This window comes from Gymnoscopelus braueri (genome assembly GCF_963280865.1).
Source record: "Gymnoscopelus braueri genome assembly, chromosome: 17".
NCBI classification, from domain to species: domain Eukaryota; kingdom Metazoa; phylum Chordata; class Actinopteri; order Myctophiformes; family Myctophidae; genus Gymnoscopelus; species Gymnoscopelus braueri.
In genome coordinates, this window is record NC_137617.1 from 9,980,037 (window position 1) to 9,998,039 (window position 18,003).

The 18,003-nt window shown below is 39.0% G+C and overlaps 1 protein-coding gene across 1 annotated transcript; it reads right to left on the minus strand.

Annotated features, from left to right (window-relative positions):
• Positions 1–484: 484 nt before the first annotated feature.
• LOC308105441 (uncharacterized protein) lies at positions 485–17,880 on the minus strand. Its single transcript, XM_080456164.1, has 16 exons — positions 17,659–17,880; positions 14,996–16,133; positions 13,712–13,893; positions 9,583–9,788; positions 8,058–8,328; positions 7,773–7,877; positions 7,522–7,680; positions 7,290–7,436; positions 6,763–6,999; positions 5,590–5,739; positions 5,228–5,468; positions 4,075–4,362; positions 3,404–3,631; positions 3,184–3,315; positions 2,075–2,424; positions 485–622 (listed from the first exon to the last, which is right to left on the minus strand). Exons 1-15 carry the CDS (start codon positions 17,749–17,751, stop codon positions 2,078–2,080), a joined length of 3,924 nt encoding a protein of 1,307 aa, XP_080312290.1. The 5' UTR covers positions 17,752–17,880; the 3' UTR covers positions 485–622; positions 2,075–2,077.
• Between the last annotated feature and the right edge of the window lie 123 nt (positions 17,881–18,003).

Sequence of the window (18,003 nt, forward strand, 5' to 3'; positions counted from 1 at the left end):
AATGAAAAATGTATAAATCTTGGCATGAAACCTGAGGCTGATTTGTTTCCCCCGATTCAGGTTAAAAACTACAGCAGATTAAAAACATTGAAGATTAGTAAGCAACGCAGCTTCAGCTAATACAATTTATAATGGGACAGGTGTGTTAGAGGTGTGCCCAGAGCCGTGGGTGTGCCAATACCATAAATAGTAGCCAACCTAAATCTAGCACATCCCTTGTTAATTTGATTAGCTGCAGTGTTACTCACATCACTATATGTACATACTATATGGTCAGCCTTATGCAGCTTGCCATGTTTTACCCTGCTGTAGTTGACCCAGAAAACAAACTACAAAGTCAGCTTACGGTTTCTAAGCTGAATACTATAAATATAAATACGAGACAACTGAAAAACAATAAAAGTTCAATGGTAGTGGATGGAAAGAGGATTGTTTTGGTCCAACCAAGCAACAGAAACCAATAGGAGCGAAGAGGGACGGGGTCACAGGCTGGACTTGACAAAGGGTCATTTGCCATCAGATAACTGGTCCATTGTGTAAATGTGGTCAAACAGGCATCCTTGCAGGAGAGATGACACATGTCTTTGTGCCTCAAGAGTCTCTTGATTGATCAATGGTGGTCCTGGTTAAAAGAAACTGAAGAATAAAAGTACAAAAGAGGCCTTTTAGATGTGGATGAAGTGATTTGATTTGATTTGATTTGATTTATTTGCACAACATTTTTGTATACATTTACAGGACATGTTAGTTATTTCCGAGGGAAACATTATGTGATAGTTGTTGTGCCGGTGAGGTAAGAAACCCTGGGGGGCTTATGTGAGAACCTCACCGTTTACATTACATATAATAAGAGTTATTTAATATTAAAAAACAAAGACAAAAAAAAAAAAAAAAAAAAAAAATATATAAAAAGTACATACATATACCTATGATAAAGGGTATAGGACATCTGATAAAAAAAATTAAAGTACAAGACTGAGCAGAAGAGACAGAACAAAACAAAACAAAAGCAAAAAGTATTGAACAAAGCAAAACAATTATGCTGTTACATATTTATGTGAATATCAGGATTAAATGATTTGGAAGCTGGTCTAGTTTTCCATTTGGGTATTTAACTTACTTATTAGGCTTCTTGTATAGGTAGGTAGGGAGGATGTGGTAGCCACCAAACTGAAATGGGCATTCCATAGTGAAACCCCTTTGTACTTGATGGTGAACTGCCCCCTATTGGTGACAAAGTCCATTGTGTTTCAACATGGTTGGTTGATTTCATGAGGTACAACAGTGGTTCTCAAAGTGGGGATTGGGGACCCCCAGAGGCCCTTGAGGGGGTTCCAGGGGGTTCCAGGGGATCCCCAGCAAAATGTGTTGTATAGCATCAAAATCACTTCTTTATTTTATGCTATGGCTATTCAAAAATAGACAATCTACTAAATCTTCTCTTATTATATTGGGGTCACTGGCACAAAATATTTCCAAATACGTTGGAGGTCCTTGAAATGAAAATGTTTGAGAACCGCTGTGGTACAATAAAACTCAGGGGTAATGAATTCTCCAAGAATGGATTGCAGCAGCTGACAGCACCATGAATTGCGCCTGCCATCTGCCCGATCTCAAGGTCAAGGGTAAAGTTTTCATGATGAGTGATAATTATTTGCCTGTGTTTTGCTGCATCTCCTGATTGCAATCATTTATGTGTCCAAGTATAAATGGTGACTTGGACACAAACAGGGTAATTCACAAAAGTGCACATTCATTTTATTTTTGTGTGGATTTAGTGGGGGAAAAAAAGCTGTGCAAATCTTTAGTGAATTCATGCCAGAGAGTCTGAAAGCTTCTTACACCCAACTGGGTTGCAGGGTGATGCTAGAGGTATATTCAAATATACATAATAATTAGGGTTCACGATCCAGGGAGCATGAATTGTCTCATCAGGTTTCATGACTGTATGAGTCAGAAACAATCATCAGTCATCATACTTTTTGTCATCTTTGTATAATAATAATAATGTATAATTATGTGAAGCACATAGAATAAAATCTTAAGACATCTTTTTAGGATTGCTTTGACTTACTTGTCACTGTTGGTCCATGTCCTGAGCCAGATTCCTCATCATCTTCCCCATCTTCTTGGGGGTTTTGATTTTCTGCTGGTAAGTGAACTTCTCAAAGCCCTGGTGTGCTCTCCCAGGAATGTACCTGAAGAGATGGTCCTTCTTATACTCGGCCACAAACTTAGCGATGTCAGCTTGTCTTCTTGTCTTGTAGACGTGTGACGATGGCAGGGACGTTGTGAGGCCGCTGCCGTTCCCTGCTCCTGGCGTGATGAGAAGCCGATTCGCCTTGCTTCCAAGTGCTCCTGCCATCATTCCACAGAGCTCCATTCTTTCATTGGTGTAGTGGTCGCTCACACGTCCCAAGGACTCTAGAAAATACAGAGTTACAGCTCAGTATGTCACATCAGGGAACCTCGAGGGACCCTTGAGGTTTTAATTAAACATTACAAATGTAATGTTTAATTAATATTAATGGGGCCCCCATGAAAATCTATTGTACTTTTATTTCACCAACCATTGCCATGCTACCATATGATTGACTATTGTGATCATATGATGCCCTTTCTCCACTATTTACTCTTAATTCCAGACAGTTATGGAATTCTGGAATAGATGTTTTTTTAATAATAAAGATCTCCTCAGAAAAGAGAGCTTCAGACCATCGCTGTGAGGGGCAGAGAACCAGTCATAAATTAATAATATATAGACTATTTCCATATTAATATATAATTATATAATAATATGTATTGATAATGACTATAAATCACAACAGTACATAGCAGAATGTTCTTTTAATATGTCCATGGGTTGTTTATTTATCGCTCCAACAGCCAACGCTGATCTGAGATGTTTTAATTGTGCCACAGCTATGACAGAATTGACGGTGACCTGAGTCCTGTCCGATTATTTTTTTATTTTTTTATCGATGCGTTCACTGTATAGTCCTCTACATCTGACTCACTATATAGGCAGTAGCGTATGAGTGACTGTATTCAGACAATTAGTAAACAAGGGTTTGTGTCGTAATGCAAAGCCTTGACATAATCAGGATGAGAACTGTCAAATTTATCACTCAACAAAAGACATAAATGTGAAATTAATTAGCAAATATAAGTTCAGCAACATACCTTTAAATTCGATATTCATGAATTCATTGACTAAATCCAAGCTGATGTTGCATCCAGGTTTTCCATCAAGGTTTGCCACACGGTTCCACTTCAGGTCTTGTCTAATCTCCTCTGGGTAGAATCCTTCGATCCCTATTCAAACAAGATGCACTTGATTAATGACATTAGTATAACAGTGACAGAATGTCCATAGCAACACATTACATGTTTTAAGTCCTACCGGTGAGCATTCGATGGCAGGTGGTAAAATCCTTGAGGTGTTTTCTAGCCCAGAACAGAACCATGTCCATTTTCCAGAAGTCTGTCATGGCTTCTCCATCACCCTCTTTGATAGCATCTCGTCTTGCCATGTTATAAAGCCCCTCCCACACAAGAGCCTTCGTGTAGTTGAGCACATGGTCGTCTGCATCGGACGCAATGAAGCACATCTCTGAACAGTACCATGTAGCTGTAATGGGGAAAGAAACAGTATCAAGCATTTTGTAAAGCACATTATATTTCAAATGTACTTAAGAATATATCGTCGCTGTCAGGCAGAAACTTTGTATCTCCATATTTCAACTTTTTATGTTTTTTTCAACACTTCAAGCCCTACTTCGTCGTACTAGAGTTTCAAGCAAGAGTAGTGAAAATAGCCGATATACAAGCTCACAACGGGATTATGTAGACATATTTTATGTACATAATAGCTTAATTTTTACACACATTTGTATTACTTTTTAATTCATAAAAGTAAAAGTTCAAAGCTCAAGTCCCAGTCATAAAACCTCCAGGTCTGAAAACATAAATGGTCGAGTCAAAATCAAGTTACAAGTCACAGATTATTGTAGTCTAGGAGTCTAGGAGGTCAACACTACAGGACATTGGAAAGGACAACAAGTTATTTCTTACACTCTTCAGAGTCAGCATTGCCTTGTTCTGACGGACTCAGACAGTCCTTGTGGTACCACTCATGTCTTCTGCACTGGTCCATGAGTGCACACTGTACCATCTGTCCCCCTCGTTGCTCTTTACAGAAACAGTATATGTAGGTGCCATCTCCTTGACAAGCTGAGCTGCAGAACCAATCCTGAGTGACGGTCGGATCGGTTGTTGGGTCTATCGGCGCACAACCTTCATGGAACCACACACCTCCACAAAGGTTGCTGCAGCACTGCACTAATTGTTCACCTGGTTTTTCTAAAATGAAGTAGACAGAGATTTAATTATGATATACAATCACTCAACTATCTGACATCTAAGGCAAGGCAAACTTATTTGTTTAGGACTTTACATTCACAAAGGCAGTTCAAGGTACTATAAAAGACATAAAAAGGCATTCAAAAAGAGCCAATTTTTTTTTTAAAGCATGATTTACAGAAGAAAAACGAAATAATAAAAAGCATTTAGCTGCATGGCAGTAATGGACCGGGTTCCACAGAATGACAAAAAGTGGGGATTTGTTTTTGTATCCTGGAGGCTTGATTGTTTATATTATGTCCAGAATTAGATGTACATTCCGGACCAAGTGTCACCTCTGTAGGACAAATCGATCACAGTGCTGCACTTATTTACGTTCCTGTGCTGTGAAGTGGCCGAAATCCAGACTGGAACTTAGCAAAGTAATTGTAAGCTACTAAGCTGTTTACTTATGAAGGGTTTGTTAAATATACTGTATGTCTGTAGCACCTGAAGCATTAGACCTTTTACCAGCATCTACAAAGAGACTCAGCACTAGTCATTTCTCGACATGTTTTCGATCATTGGCTGTCCTTTAAGCCAATGGGGATACTTTCCCATACTCTGAGCGGGCAGTGACGTCCTCCCAAGCTATGGTAGTAGACACGCCTCTCGCCTCTGAGGCTACTATACACGCTTGCCGTCGGTTCAAATCGCCAGTGACACAGAGTAATATATAGGACAACATTTTGGTAAAGTACTTGAGTAAATGTACTTAGTTACTTTACACCTCTGCATACGCACTGCATAGCGTCCATTCTGCATGCTGGTATACATGACTGAGTCATGTCTTGTTTTAACTTAAAGCATGCTCTTATTTGCCTACCTTCTCCACAGAAACAGACTTCATTCCTCTCTACTTCAGAGAGAATTGCAGTGGCAGCAGCAGTATTTATGTCTTCTTGAGGTGGTGGCATCCACACCAAGTCCACCAGTCTGTGTGAGAGTCCACTAAGCCACTCCATTTGGGCCTTAGCGTCTGTGGGGAAGTCTGAAGGCTGCTGATCAACAGCGTCAAGGTTGCACTCAGTAGCAGCGTATAAAGTGATGTAAGCGGAAGTCACAAACTTTGTAGGAAACAAAAACAACATTTGTTTTTGGTTTAGGTGATGTGTATTGCAGAACATGCATGGAAACATTATATAAGTATGAAGAAAGTTAAAGCAATGCACATTTTCTGAATATTACCGTGATGAAATCCACACCCCAGACATGTTGGATTGTTTCCTTGACCTTTCCTTCAATACTCAGGCCTCTCACTGCAAACACTGATTTGAGCTGGGACAGAGATCCTCGAGCCTCCAGGCTCTTCTCACTGCACAGCATTTTCATAATGTCCTGTAGTTCAAGAGATGATGATAAATATAATTGCCAAAACTAAACAACTTTTTTTTTGTGTACCCAGTTATTTTTACACTCTTTTTTTGCATGTGCATATAAAGTTTCACCGCAATAGGATGCTGCAAAGTTTTACGGTGCAGTTATAGGTACAAATACTAATAAGCCTGTTATAGCGCCAGCATGAGGCTGGCGCTTTAATTCGAAAAATTTCAAGCGGCATTACTTACTCGGCCTAATGGGAGATCGCACGCTGCGTTCATGATTTTTTTTTTTTTTTTTCCAAGGTTTTTTTATTTTATATTTTCACATACAGGTCTATAATAATGAGCATACAAAAAACAGTGAATGTATGTTAACCCTCCCACCCCCCCAAAGTTCCCGCTCCAAAAGAGCCACAACCCTGGTTTCTCCTTGTACCATTAAAACAAAAGACAATACAGAAAAATAAGACACAATTGCAATGAAAAATGAAAATAAGTCAAAAAATAACTAAAATAAAAATAAAGTGTACACAGTAGAATATATATATTATTAAAGAAAGATTTTAAATGAAGTAAAAAAAAAATATATATATATATATTATATATATATATATATTCGCTGCGTTCATGATTTGAGGCATTTTGTTCAAAATGGAGCACTCCTGCAAACTTTGGAAGCCAATCTTAGCTAATCAGGCTACGAAAAATCTGAAAGACCCGTTTTGTTTAATGACCATAGAGCCACTGTATACCAATTTGAGTGATGTTTGGACAAAATCTGTAGGAGTGCTGTGAAAAAAAAAAACGTTTTGAAAAGATTGGCCTCCTGGCGCTCTAACAGGCCCATGTAAAGGATTTGTGGCAGAGGTTCTGCACTGGCATCCAGGGAGTGTGTGTGCACAGTTTCGCTGAGATCAAGCCAACGGTGCCGGAGATTAGCTCATTACGGACGGACGGACACGCACGCCCACACCCCCACACACACACACGATAGTTAATTCATTCTTCATTCATACATTTATACAACTTAGTTTGTCACCTGGTAACACAGGGATTCCTTGGGATATTCTGGTGGTGCGTCCACAAGCCCTTCAAATCTCTGTTCGGCTGTTGATTCACTGGACTCCTCCGTCGTGTTAATGTTTAGGCCGTCTGAACAGCACAATACTTTGTGGGGTTTCTTCGACAATGTTGGAACATATTCAATAAGGCCGTCCATTATCTCAGTATCTCCTTCTGTTGTGCTCGAGGCCACAGGGACTGCACCAAGATTGACCTGTTAAAAACAAACAAAAAAACCCGGTCCATTAGAGAAATTTAAAGGCATAGTTCTTTTGGGGGGAATTTCAGCCTCGCTAGTCTAAAGAGGGCCGAGTCTGTCAGCTGGTGGGTGGCATCAGTCCATCCCTATGTTCCCCGCTTACGTTAGGTTAGTGAGTGTAAGTGGGTTGTAAGCGGGGAACATAGAACCCAGGAAACATAGATACGATACGATCCCAGTCCAACAATTTAAAGAAATCAAAATTTTAAGAAATACTAAAAAAGTACATTTATGTGCCGACTTACAACATTGCTCTTCTCCTTCATCTGCTTGGAGTATAAGTGGGGAATGTGCCATACAACCTTGCTTCTCAATCCTTCCAGTGCTGTGAGGTTGTCAACAATTATGCGCATCACAATTGTCTTCATGCGCTGCCGCAGTGCCTCATACGTCTAACATAAAAAAAGAAAGAAAATCATATTTATTGTTTACAGCAGGCTGGTGGTCATGTGTATGTTTTCTTTAAAGGATGTGTACCTGTTTTGATGGGAGGATGCTGCCTGGGGACACCTCAACTGCCTTTTTCGGAGGCCCCTGTAGATAGCTGAAAGGTATGCGGTTTCTATGGGCAAAGCGAAATGCCCAAATCGTGGGCTTGTTTCCTCCTAGACGTTCATGCTTGGCATGGGATGCTATCTGTTATGGAAAGACATGAGGTTTTATTGCTAGGGAAGAATTCATTCAACAAATGGTAATAAACCAATATGACGTAAACCTTAAAGTAATACCTTGACTCGGTCCCAAGTGAGAGAAAAAGCTGGAACTCGATTGGCTTGACCTTTGAATCCAGATTTCCTCTTTCCATGTATCGCGTATATCCACCTTAGTTCTTTCTAAATGTAATGGAGATGAATGGACAGGTGTTTAATGAAAACAATTATTCAATTTGAATCACACCATCAAGCTATGTATACATACATGAGTTAGTTTTATATGGTTACAACATTTTGTTTTTACAATACGTATACATTTTTATAAGGTTTTATGGTCATATTGCCCCCCTATATACTCACCTCAACCTGTCCTTTCCACAGCTTAACCTCTTTATCGTGGTCATCTTGGAGTCTGACTATGTGTTTCATTGAGGACCCTCTGGACTGGGAGACGCCAAGACTATTCATGATCTTGAACATCTTTTGAGGACAACCTTCCCTCCACATCTCAACACCAATAAGAGACTGGACAAATGTATGTCTTCTGCTGTTGCCGGTGAATAGAACGATAGACATGGCCATTGCAATCCTCTTATCCACCAGCTGTTGAGCTTCCTCTTCAGTCATGAACCTACACTCCAACATTAAAATACATAGTTAGCTCCATTATAAAGTACTAACTGGTGATTATTAGAAAGACATCAAACTCAGAAGTTAGAGCTATGTTCTTTTACAGTATACTGACGTGATTATTAGAACTTTTACAGTGGAAGTGAAATACTATTGGACTGGATTGAATTGCTTTTTAACATAATACAATTAACACATTGGGTGCCAAAACCGTATATATACGGTTTTGGCCGTACTAACGTTGAGTGCCAAAACCGTATATATACGGTTTTTGAAAAAAAAATTATAATACTTTTTTTCTTTTTTTTTTTGTTTCCTTCACAGCACCAGGAGATATCATTGTTCGAAGATTTAGACTCCAAACCACTTCCTGGTTAACTTATGACTTCAAAAGCCTGTATCTCGGCTCCTGTGTACTTTTATTTTTTACAATGTTAATTTAACTATTTTCAACTGGCTGCAACTATGGAACGGATTACCGAATGTTTTAAATTTTTTCCCCCCGATTGTACGAGACCTGTATGTGTGTAATGAGGGGATCACCGTGAGGATGGTGATCACTGAAAATATTTTTTGACTACTTGAAAAAGGTTCAAAAATTGTAAAAAATTCCGGCACTCAACGTATAATATTTTAATAAACCTCTGGCACCCCAAGTGTTAATATGTATAGCAAAATTGGGAAATAAATCGCCACCACTAGTGATCAAGATCTTTTTTAAATGTAATTCCAGTTGGCTACAAATTGGTTTTGCAAGAAATGCCATACATCATATCCTTCACTACAGTTAATATTTACGACTACAATGTGAAGAAAACAAATAGTTGTTTGTTACTAAAGGCTGGCAGTTGTTAGGTTATGAGTAGGTATATTTTCAGAGTGCAGTTATAGGGAGATACAGTACTGTCACTCAGCCAATTACAATGCAAGGTTGAACTGACTGTGGTATAATAACTAGAATTATTCTATTGTAGATTTTTGGGGAATTTTTCCATGTTCATAACTTGAAGCAGTTCACTACAAGGCCAGGGCAGCAGGGTTATGAGTCATGGCTTTGCCTTGTGGCGCAAGTATTCAGCTATACAGTATAAAAGTTAACTCTTTAACCTGAAAAAGGTCGAAACGTTGTCAAGTTTGTAATATACTAAGTACGTTTGGAATAAAGTTGGAGCATCTTAAAAGTGATTTGAGAGCCCTTCCTTCTTCTAAAATATACAAATCTAAAAATCATCATGTCATTAAGAGGGTTACACACCTCCGTGGTTCTTCTTTAACATTATGAACCGCATATTGTCCTGTGATTTTCTTTGCCTGTGGGAACATCGACCGCAGGCACGTAAGAGTAAGAGGTGCCTTTTCCTCAACCCATTCATTTGTCTTCTTCCAACAAAATGAGGACAGGTTTTCGGGTGTTAGTTGCTTCCTGAAAGGTCCCTCCATATCTCTGTCCATCTTAATACGCTGTAAACAATATTTAAAAAACAATAATCAATACATACAGCTTTCTTTTAAGATAATGACATCATTTCAATGTTAAGAATATTTTGTGGGTGCCAGTATCTACAGGGTTTAACAGGGACAAGGATTTTTAACAATAATTCTTTTAAACTTTTCCAAAGTATTTTACCCCATTTGTAGTCCTATAGCAATCATGTGGTGCAAAATAAGGCTCTTACACCAGTGTGCTATCAATGCCCCAAGACAGACTCGAGCGAACAACAGATCTACAAGCTAACACCTTATCATGGTGCAACGTGTTGTTTTAGCTTATAGATCTTTTTTTTTTGTCACATGACATCTTATATCTTGTTTACAAGGCCGCTCTCGAGCAAATCGTGCAGCACCACATTTTAACATGTTACATATTTCACGGATGTTAGACATGTTCTGGGGCATGTTTTTTATGAACCAAATAAACAAAAACAATGTATGCCCAAATATTTTCCAAAACATTTGATTCATGCCAAACCTTTTCCAGGCCTAATTTCCAAATATTTCCTGGAATTTCATGACCATGGAACCCTGTATCTAAGAATTTATACCCCATGTCTAGGGATAAGAGGGCATATAAGATGTGATCCTTTATCACGGTAAAAAGAAAAACGAAATTTCCCTGGGTTCATAAAAAATGTAAAATGCTCCCTTCAAAGTGTTATATTTTGACTCCATCTATGCCATGATTACATTTAAAGAACACACTCACACAATGTTTGCTATGTTTATTTAATACATTTATCTATCTATCTATCTATCTATCTATGCAGGGGCAACTTAAAATGAATGATTACCTTATTTTTCCCTTACCCACAAAAAATTCTATAAAGAAACTTGCTGATCTACTGTATAAGCACACAACGCTTCGCTGAGCAATGCAAGGCCAAGTACACTTCGGTAGAGGTTTGGGTTGTGTAGTTACCTCACCATGATGCAACTCCAATAGTGGGCAAGAAATAAAAAATAATTGACTAGACTGATAATTCAAAATATGCTCCTCAATGACTTACATTCAACGGTGAAGAGGTTCAGGAGGAACTTTTTTTAGCCCATAAACAAACGCAAACAAAGCTGATTCTGACAATATGGAACATAGTCAACTTCCTGTTGATTTTACTATTTGAAGATCCGTGGATCCAGACCGGGTTATCTTCTTTTCTCAAAGCATCTATACTAGCCATCCCTAAAGAAATTATTGCCACATTATCCAAGGATTCAGTGAAAAATACCATAGTTTGTCAGTAGGCCTATTGCTCAGCTCAGGGTTACTTGAAAAGGAAGGAAGCAAGCACTCAAGACGAGTTTTCGAAGTACCAAAGTACAGGGTGCACGGCTCAGGCAGATACAGTTCATAGAAAGGAATGCCAGCACTCACTTAAGTCCATTTAGGATATTTATTTAATAGCTCATAGCTCCCCAGCACACAGCGTCAAAACCGGACGTTTCGGCCCAGAGGCCTTCTTCAGCGTATATGACAACACATTGTTTTTGTGTCACTTATAAAGGGACCTTGGTGCAACGCACAGAGCGGTCCGGGTAACAACAAAATAAGACAGTCATTTGTTAACAGTCATTTTTTAACACAAAGGGTCACCATAAAACAAAAAAGTATATAGAAAAAAGAGAAAGAAAGAAAGAAAAATAATTATTACCTAGAACATGATTTTTTAGCAGTAAAGCGGCAGTTTTACAACCTTAGTCTGTGCGAGTCCCTCAGTACTCCTTCATAAAGACAAACTCAGATTTCATTCAAGACTTGCACATTTATAAAAAATGTAAAACACATTTTTTAGATACCGAAGTACCGGTATACACAATGTCACTTGAAAAAGAGGCATTAATCATTCATTGTCACATCATCAATTCATTGCTCTACAAAATAAACTCATTTCACTCTCAAGTGGTATGCTCTGTCTGTTTTACACACAATAAATACTATAAGAAACAACCTAATAAGAGTTCTTCATTTAGACCTTTAGGGTGTTCTGTTTGGAGATAGTGTATCCACCATGCCTCTCGTTGCAATAGAAGTTTTTCACGATACCCACCTCTTTTTAAGGGCAATAATGCCTCAATACCCTGAAACCTTAAAGCACAGACTTCATGTCCCACCGCATTAAAATGTCTAGCAACAGGTGATTTTTCATCCTTGTTTCTAATATTACTTTTATGTTCTGAAATTCTAACTTTAAGTTCTCTTTTGGTTTTACCCACATAACAAAGGCCACAAGGGCATTTTAGTAGATAGACCACAAACTTAGTTTTACAGGTGATAATGCTTTTAACATCAATCTTTTTTCCTGAATGTGGATGCAATACATGATTCCCTCTGATCATTGCATTGCAATGAACACAGTTGTAACACGGAAAGTTGCCCGTAGGCAAATCTGACATAAAATGCTGTGGTGACATAACAGTCTGCCCTCACTAAAGAGTCCCTCACATTTTTGGCACGTTTGTGTGCAAAGATGGGGGGCTCCTTGAAAACATGACCCACATTAGGATCACTCGATAACACATACCAGTATTTTTTCACAGAATTCTTAATATCAATGCACAAAGGGGAATAGGTAGTGGACAAAACTATCTTTGACTCCCCTGCACGAGCAGGTTTTGGAGTTAACAAGCTAGACCTCTCTTTCTCTCGAGCTCTCTGTACATTAACACTTAGCACTTTATCACTATAACATTTAGTTTTGAAACGATCGCACAAGTCCTTAGCTTGTCTTTCGAAAGCACTGTCAGTACTACAGATTATTTTCGTCCTCAATAGTTGACTGTAAGGTAAGCTTCTCTTTAACCCTGACGGGTGATAGCTAGAAAAATGTAAATAATTGTTTCTATCAGTTTGTTTTCTGTAGACACAAGTAGAAATTTTATCTACCTCTCTCTGTACTAATACATCCAAGAATGACACGGATTCTCTACTAGACTCTAAAGTGAAGGATATCGATGGCATTCTAGAATTAATATAAACCTTAAACTCCTCCAACTGTTCCACTGACCCAGAAAAAATGAAAAAAACGTCATCAATATATCTAAACCAACATCTTAACCAAGGAGAAAAAGGACTTTATGAAGGAGTACTGAGGGACTCGCACAGACTAAGGTTGTAAAACTGCCGCTTTACTGCTAAAAAATCATGTTCAAGGTAATAATTATTTTTCTTTCTTTCTTTCTCTTTTTTTCTTTTTTGTTTTATGGTGACCCTTTGTGTTAAAAAATGACTGTTAACAAATGACTGTCTTATTTTGTTGTTACCCGGACCGCTCTGTGCGTTGCACCAAGGTCCCTTTATAAGTGACACAAAAACAATGTGTTGTCATATACGCTGAAGAAGGCCTCTGGGCCGAAACGTCCGGTTTTGACGCTGTGTGCTGGGGAGCTATGAGCTATTAAATAAATATCCTAAATGGACTTAAGTGAGTGCTGGCATTCCTTTCTATCAGCTCAGGGTTAACCTATTTGTAGACCTGTCACAATTATTACACAATTGCCTAATCGCAACTTATCGCAATTATTTTGCATAATCATCATAATTGTTTCCATGTTGACCAAGTTTCATATATTTAAGTGGAAATAGCAGATCTACAAGCTCAGAACGCGTTGTGAGCTTGTAGATGGGCTATTTCCACTATCAATGTTTTTTTTAATAGAAATATATAGTAATAAAGTATAAAGTATAAAGTAATTAAATAAGTCAGTCATTTCTTTGTATATTCAAGTCATTTGTCATATCTACCCTGTGCAACTTCAAAGCCTAAAGGGCAAACAGAAATCGAATTTTGTCTTCATATGTTTAATGCCAAAAACACAATTAAATCGTTAATCACAATTATTTGTATGACAATTAATCGTCAACTAAATTGTCATGATGGTGACAACCCTACCTCTTTGCGTATGATTTCTTGGCACACTTTGTTGAAAGCGGCTGTAGCAGCTGGCAGTTCAAGCAGTCGTCTTATTGCAGCAGCATAATTTCCGTGTCTTAAATAGCCAATCGCTTTGTTGATTTTCGACCCCTTCTTGGGTGCTGGAGATGGCGCTGGAGATGGACAATCTGGTGTGGACACTGGACAGACAACATGAATGGCGTTAACTCATTAAGACCTGAGGCCGGTTCTAAAAATGTCTTCAAAATCCTAACAGTTTTCCGAAAAACGTATGTTGCTATGTCAGTGGTGTGTACGAGAATGCTACGCAGTACGCACACCAAAGTCCTTATGGTGGTGCCGGCCAAGGGCAGAATAAACTAAATACTGGTCTTCAAGAGACAAGAAGGTGGCCGCACACACCGGTAGCCCAAGTGCCAATTTTTTATTATAGGTCGCAGAGTAAACAAACCATCAGTGGTGCTAAAAACAAATCATGTCAAGGACCCCAAAATGTATTTGGCCACGGACGCCGGAACTCAATCTCCAAATATTTTGTTCCAGGGACCCCCAGAAGCAAAGATTTGAGTTAAAATGTTCGCTTAAAAATATATATGTATATTCAAAGATTTGCACAAATTTTCATGATTCAAATAAAAACATCTGGGAAAAAAATAGCGCGGAGCAAAGTGTTGCGCATAGCCAAAGTATAAAATAGTGGTTAAAGTGGTTAAAATGATTGTGATGCTATATAAATTATTTTTGCTGGGGACCCCTGGAGAACCAATGTTGCTATATATACTGTATAGCTAAAATCTAAAATGACACAGATGCTTTCCCGGATTGAATGGGTTAAGGGGGGGAAAGAATCTTGTTTATATACTGTAAAATTGTATTCAAATCCTTTAAAAGTCATTTGTATGGCTGGTAAATTCCACATGCATAATGCATTTATTTTGGGCTGAATTCTTTGGTTTATATCCTGGCTTATGTGACTAATCTAGTGGACAATTAAAAAACTTCACCTCTTAACTGTCAGCCCTACATACTTGGTCGTACGTCAAATAGATAGACACTCACACAACATGTTGTGAGCTTGTCAATCTGCTATTTTTGAAAATAATAATAAAATAATAATAACAAGGACTCCTTAGAAGACTGACAAAAAAAGCCCAAACATTGTTACTGTAATCTGTTATTTCCTTGCAGAAAAGAATCATATTAATAAGAATAGTTAATATAATTATTTGTATACGTATAGTTCTTATTATTGTTAATAATAATAATAATAATAATAATAACCTGATTTCGTGTTTGAAGAGTCATGATCCATCCTAATCTTTTTGCGAGGCACTGGAGGCAAAGGGTATTTTTTCACAGAAAAACCGGTCCAGGTGCGCTTATATTTGTATTTAATGCATGGCTTTGTTTTTGAATGTACCCACTTTTCACACGGATCTCTACATATAAACTCCTCCGGTGAAAGATGGGGCAACAGTACTTGCGCAGTCTTCAAATCAACCAGCTTAGATATTCTTACTCTCGCCAGGGATCTGTATGCGTCGGGTAAAAGTTCTTTTTTGCAGAGACTGCAGCGTCGCACGGCCTCAGAACCGGACCCCTCCACGCTCTGTTCGGATGGACATGGCATGTCGTCGTACTTGGCAGAATCTTTCACGTTCCAATTGGTAGGTAGCACAGGAGGTAGCCTGGGAACTACAACATATTGTAGAGAACCCTTCGTGTTGGGTGGAAAAGTAAGTGGTACCTTGACAGTCCCTTCAATGTTCGGTTTAGAAGTAGATGGTGCCTTGACAGAAGCTCCCATGTTCTGCACAGATGGTTTATTGACAGAACTTGCCATGTTTAGCATAGAAGCAGATGGTCCGATGACAGTAACTCTGTTCATGTTCGGTCTAAGGGGGTTAAGAACGTTGACAGAGCCTTCGTTCTGTTTGGACGGAGCTACAGAAAGTATTCTTTTTGGAATGACAACGTAGCGTATGGAACCCTCTATGTTCTGCGTAGATGTAGGTGCAGGAGGCTTCGTCTTGTCTTGTTTAGATGGAGGTGGTGTACTGTCGACAGAAGAAGAACCACTCCCGGCCCATGTGCGCCTCTTGTTGAAGCCGTTGAACTTTGTCTTTGATTTGACCATCGTGACACACTCTGTGCATAGAAAGTCTGATGCCGGAAGATGAGGGAACAGTAATTTCGCAGTCTTCGTGTCGATGAGCGTTGATATTCTCACTTTGCTCACGCACCCCTCTTTCTCGTTGTAGTTGAGCCCCGCTTTGCAGTTGCTGCAGCGTTCCAGGTCAGAACCGGAACCCAAGTCCATGTTCTGCTCAGAAGTAGATGCTGTGCTGTCGACACAATCCTCCTCCATGTTTTGTTCAGAAGTAGATGCTATGTTGTTGCCACAATCCTCCTCCATGTTCTGTTCAGATAAGAGAAGAGAAGAGAAGAGAAGAGAAGACCTTTATTAATCACGCTGGGGAAATGCAGGCGCCAAAGACAGCACAGCAGTTAAAAACAGATTACAGGGCATGGGGGGGAGTACCGTAAATACAGGAGTGACATCAAGGTCAAGGCAATACCATCAGTAAGGTGGCAAAAATAAAATAAAATATATCTAAATATATATGGACCCAGCTATTATTTTTATGAATCCTTTTTTTTGCTTAATTCCTCTGATACTACAGGTGACTCTATTGAGTCCTGATGTTCCTTACAGAGGACAAGCTTTCTGTATTATTATACATCATGCTTGGGGGACCGGGGTGTACAACAGTATTTCTCAACCTCTTCAGGCCGCCACCCCCCAAAATAATCATATTTGAACTGGGGACCCCCCACCCTGACAAGCACTTGGAATTGTAAGAGTTGAGGCATTACATTGTGTTTGACACAATTCCATAAAGATATATATAGTGAAAATAGCAGATATACATGTTGACAACATTGTAGATTTTCACAGTTTTTCCTCTTTCTTATATTATTCGACAATTTGGCCAATGTTTGACCAGTTTTTATAGTATAGTTTGTTTATTTTTCTTAATATGGTAATGGTCTTTTTTCCATTTCATTTTTGAATTAAAAAGGTGTTAAAAGTCCTTAAATCGTCACTTTACTGTCAACTGCGGACACCTCCCCAAATCATGTGGGTCCCGACCCATAGGTTGAAAGCCACTGTGTTACGTGCACATTTTTCAAAAGACAGGAAAAGGCTAGTTGGCATGGCCACACCCACACATGATATATCATTGGAAAGCTACGATTGTCCAATGTCCTCTGTAAATAACATCAGATCTCAACAGTCACAGTCACGCGAAAACTGTTGTGCACTACAGTCTATACCTCTATGACTACAGTGCACACAAATATTATTTGCTGGGTCTCAAGAGGATATTATGAAGAAGATATGCAATGCAATACACAACACTTGGATCACAAGAAGACGGTCATCGGTCATAATGATATGACCGTCTTGGACTTTTTTCAAAATAGTGTTTGCATTTCTCCCTTTTTGGTCCGAACATCTACATAAACGTTCAAATTCCATATATAAAGTGCTTTACCTCATGGCCACGGATGTTACAATAATGTACGGGCCCTTCAGAAGTACCCGTATGTTCCGTATTGTTCAATAAAAGGCATTTTAATCCGATATGGCTATTTTCCCCGTATGGTCTCAACTGCGCGACCCTATCGGTTGGAAGGTGTATTGCACTCTAATACATCGACTATCAAAATGGCCACCGATGGGATTAAATGCTTTTTATTGAACAATACGGACGATACGAGTACTTCTGAGGGGCCGTACATAATTGTAACATCCGTGGCCATAGGGGAAGTACTTTATATTTGAAATCTGAACGTTTATGCGGATGTGCGGACCAAAAAGGGAGAAAATGCAACACTATTTTGAAAATCATCCAAGACGGCCATGACGGATGACAAACCTCCATGTTCTGATCAGAAGTCGATGCCATGTCGGTGGCAGAACCCTCTGTGTTCTCTTCAGCAGGTGGAATGTTGTCACAATCCTCCTCCATGTTCCGTTTATTAGTAGGTGATGTTGATATCGACAGTGTCAATATTAACGGTGAATGTTTGCAGCTTTATTAGGAAAAAACCGATGGTTTTTTTTCAACAAGACGTTCAACCGCCAAACCAAACTGATAGACGGCAACTTTCCAGGGGTCCTCAAGGTAGCTTAGTTAAGGAAGAGACACCGACGTCATTTTCTCTATCAATTCTAGCCGGTTCGTCACACTGGGGAGCGTCATGGCGCATCCCCATCGTCC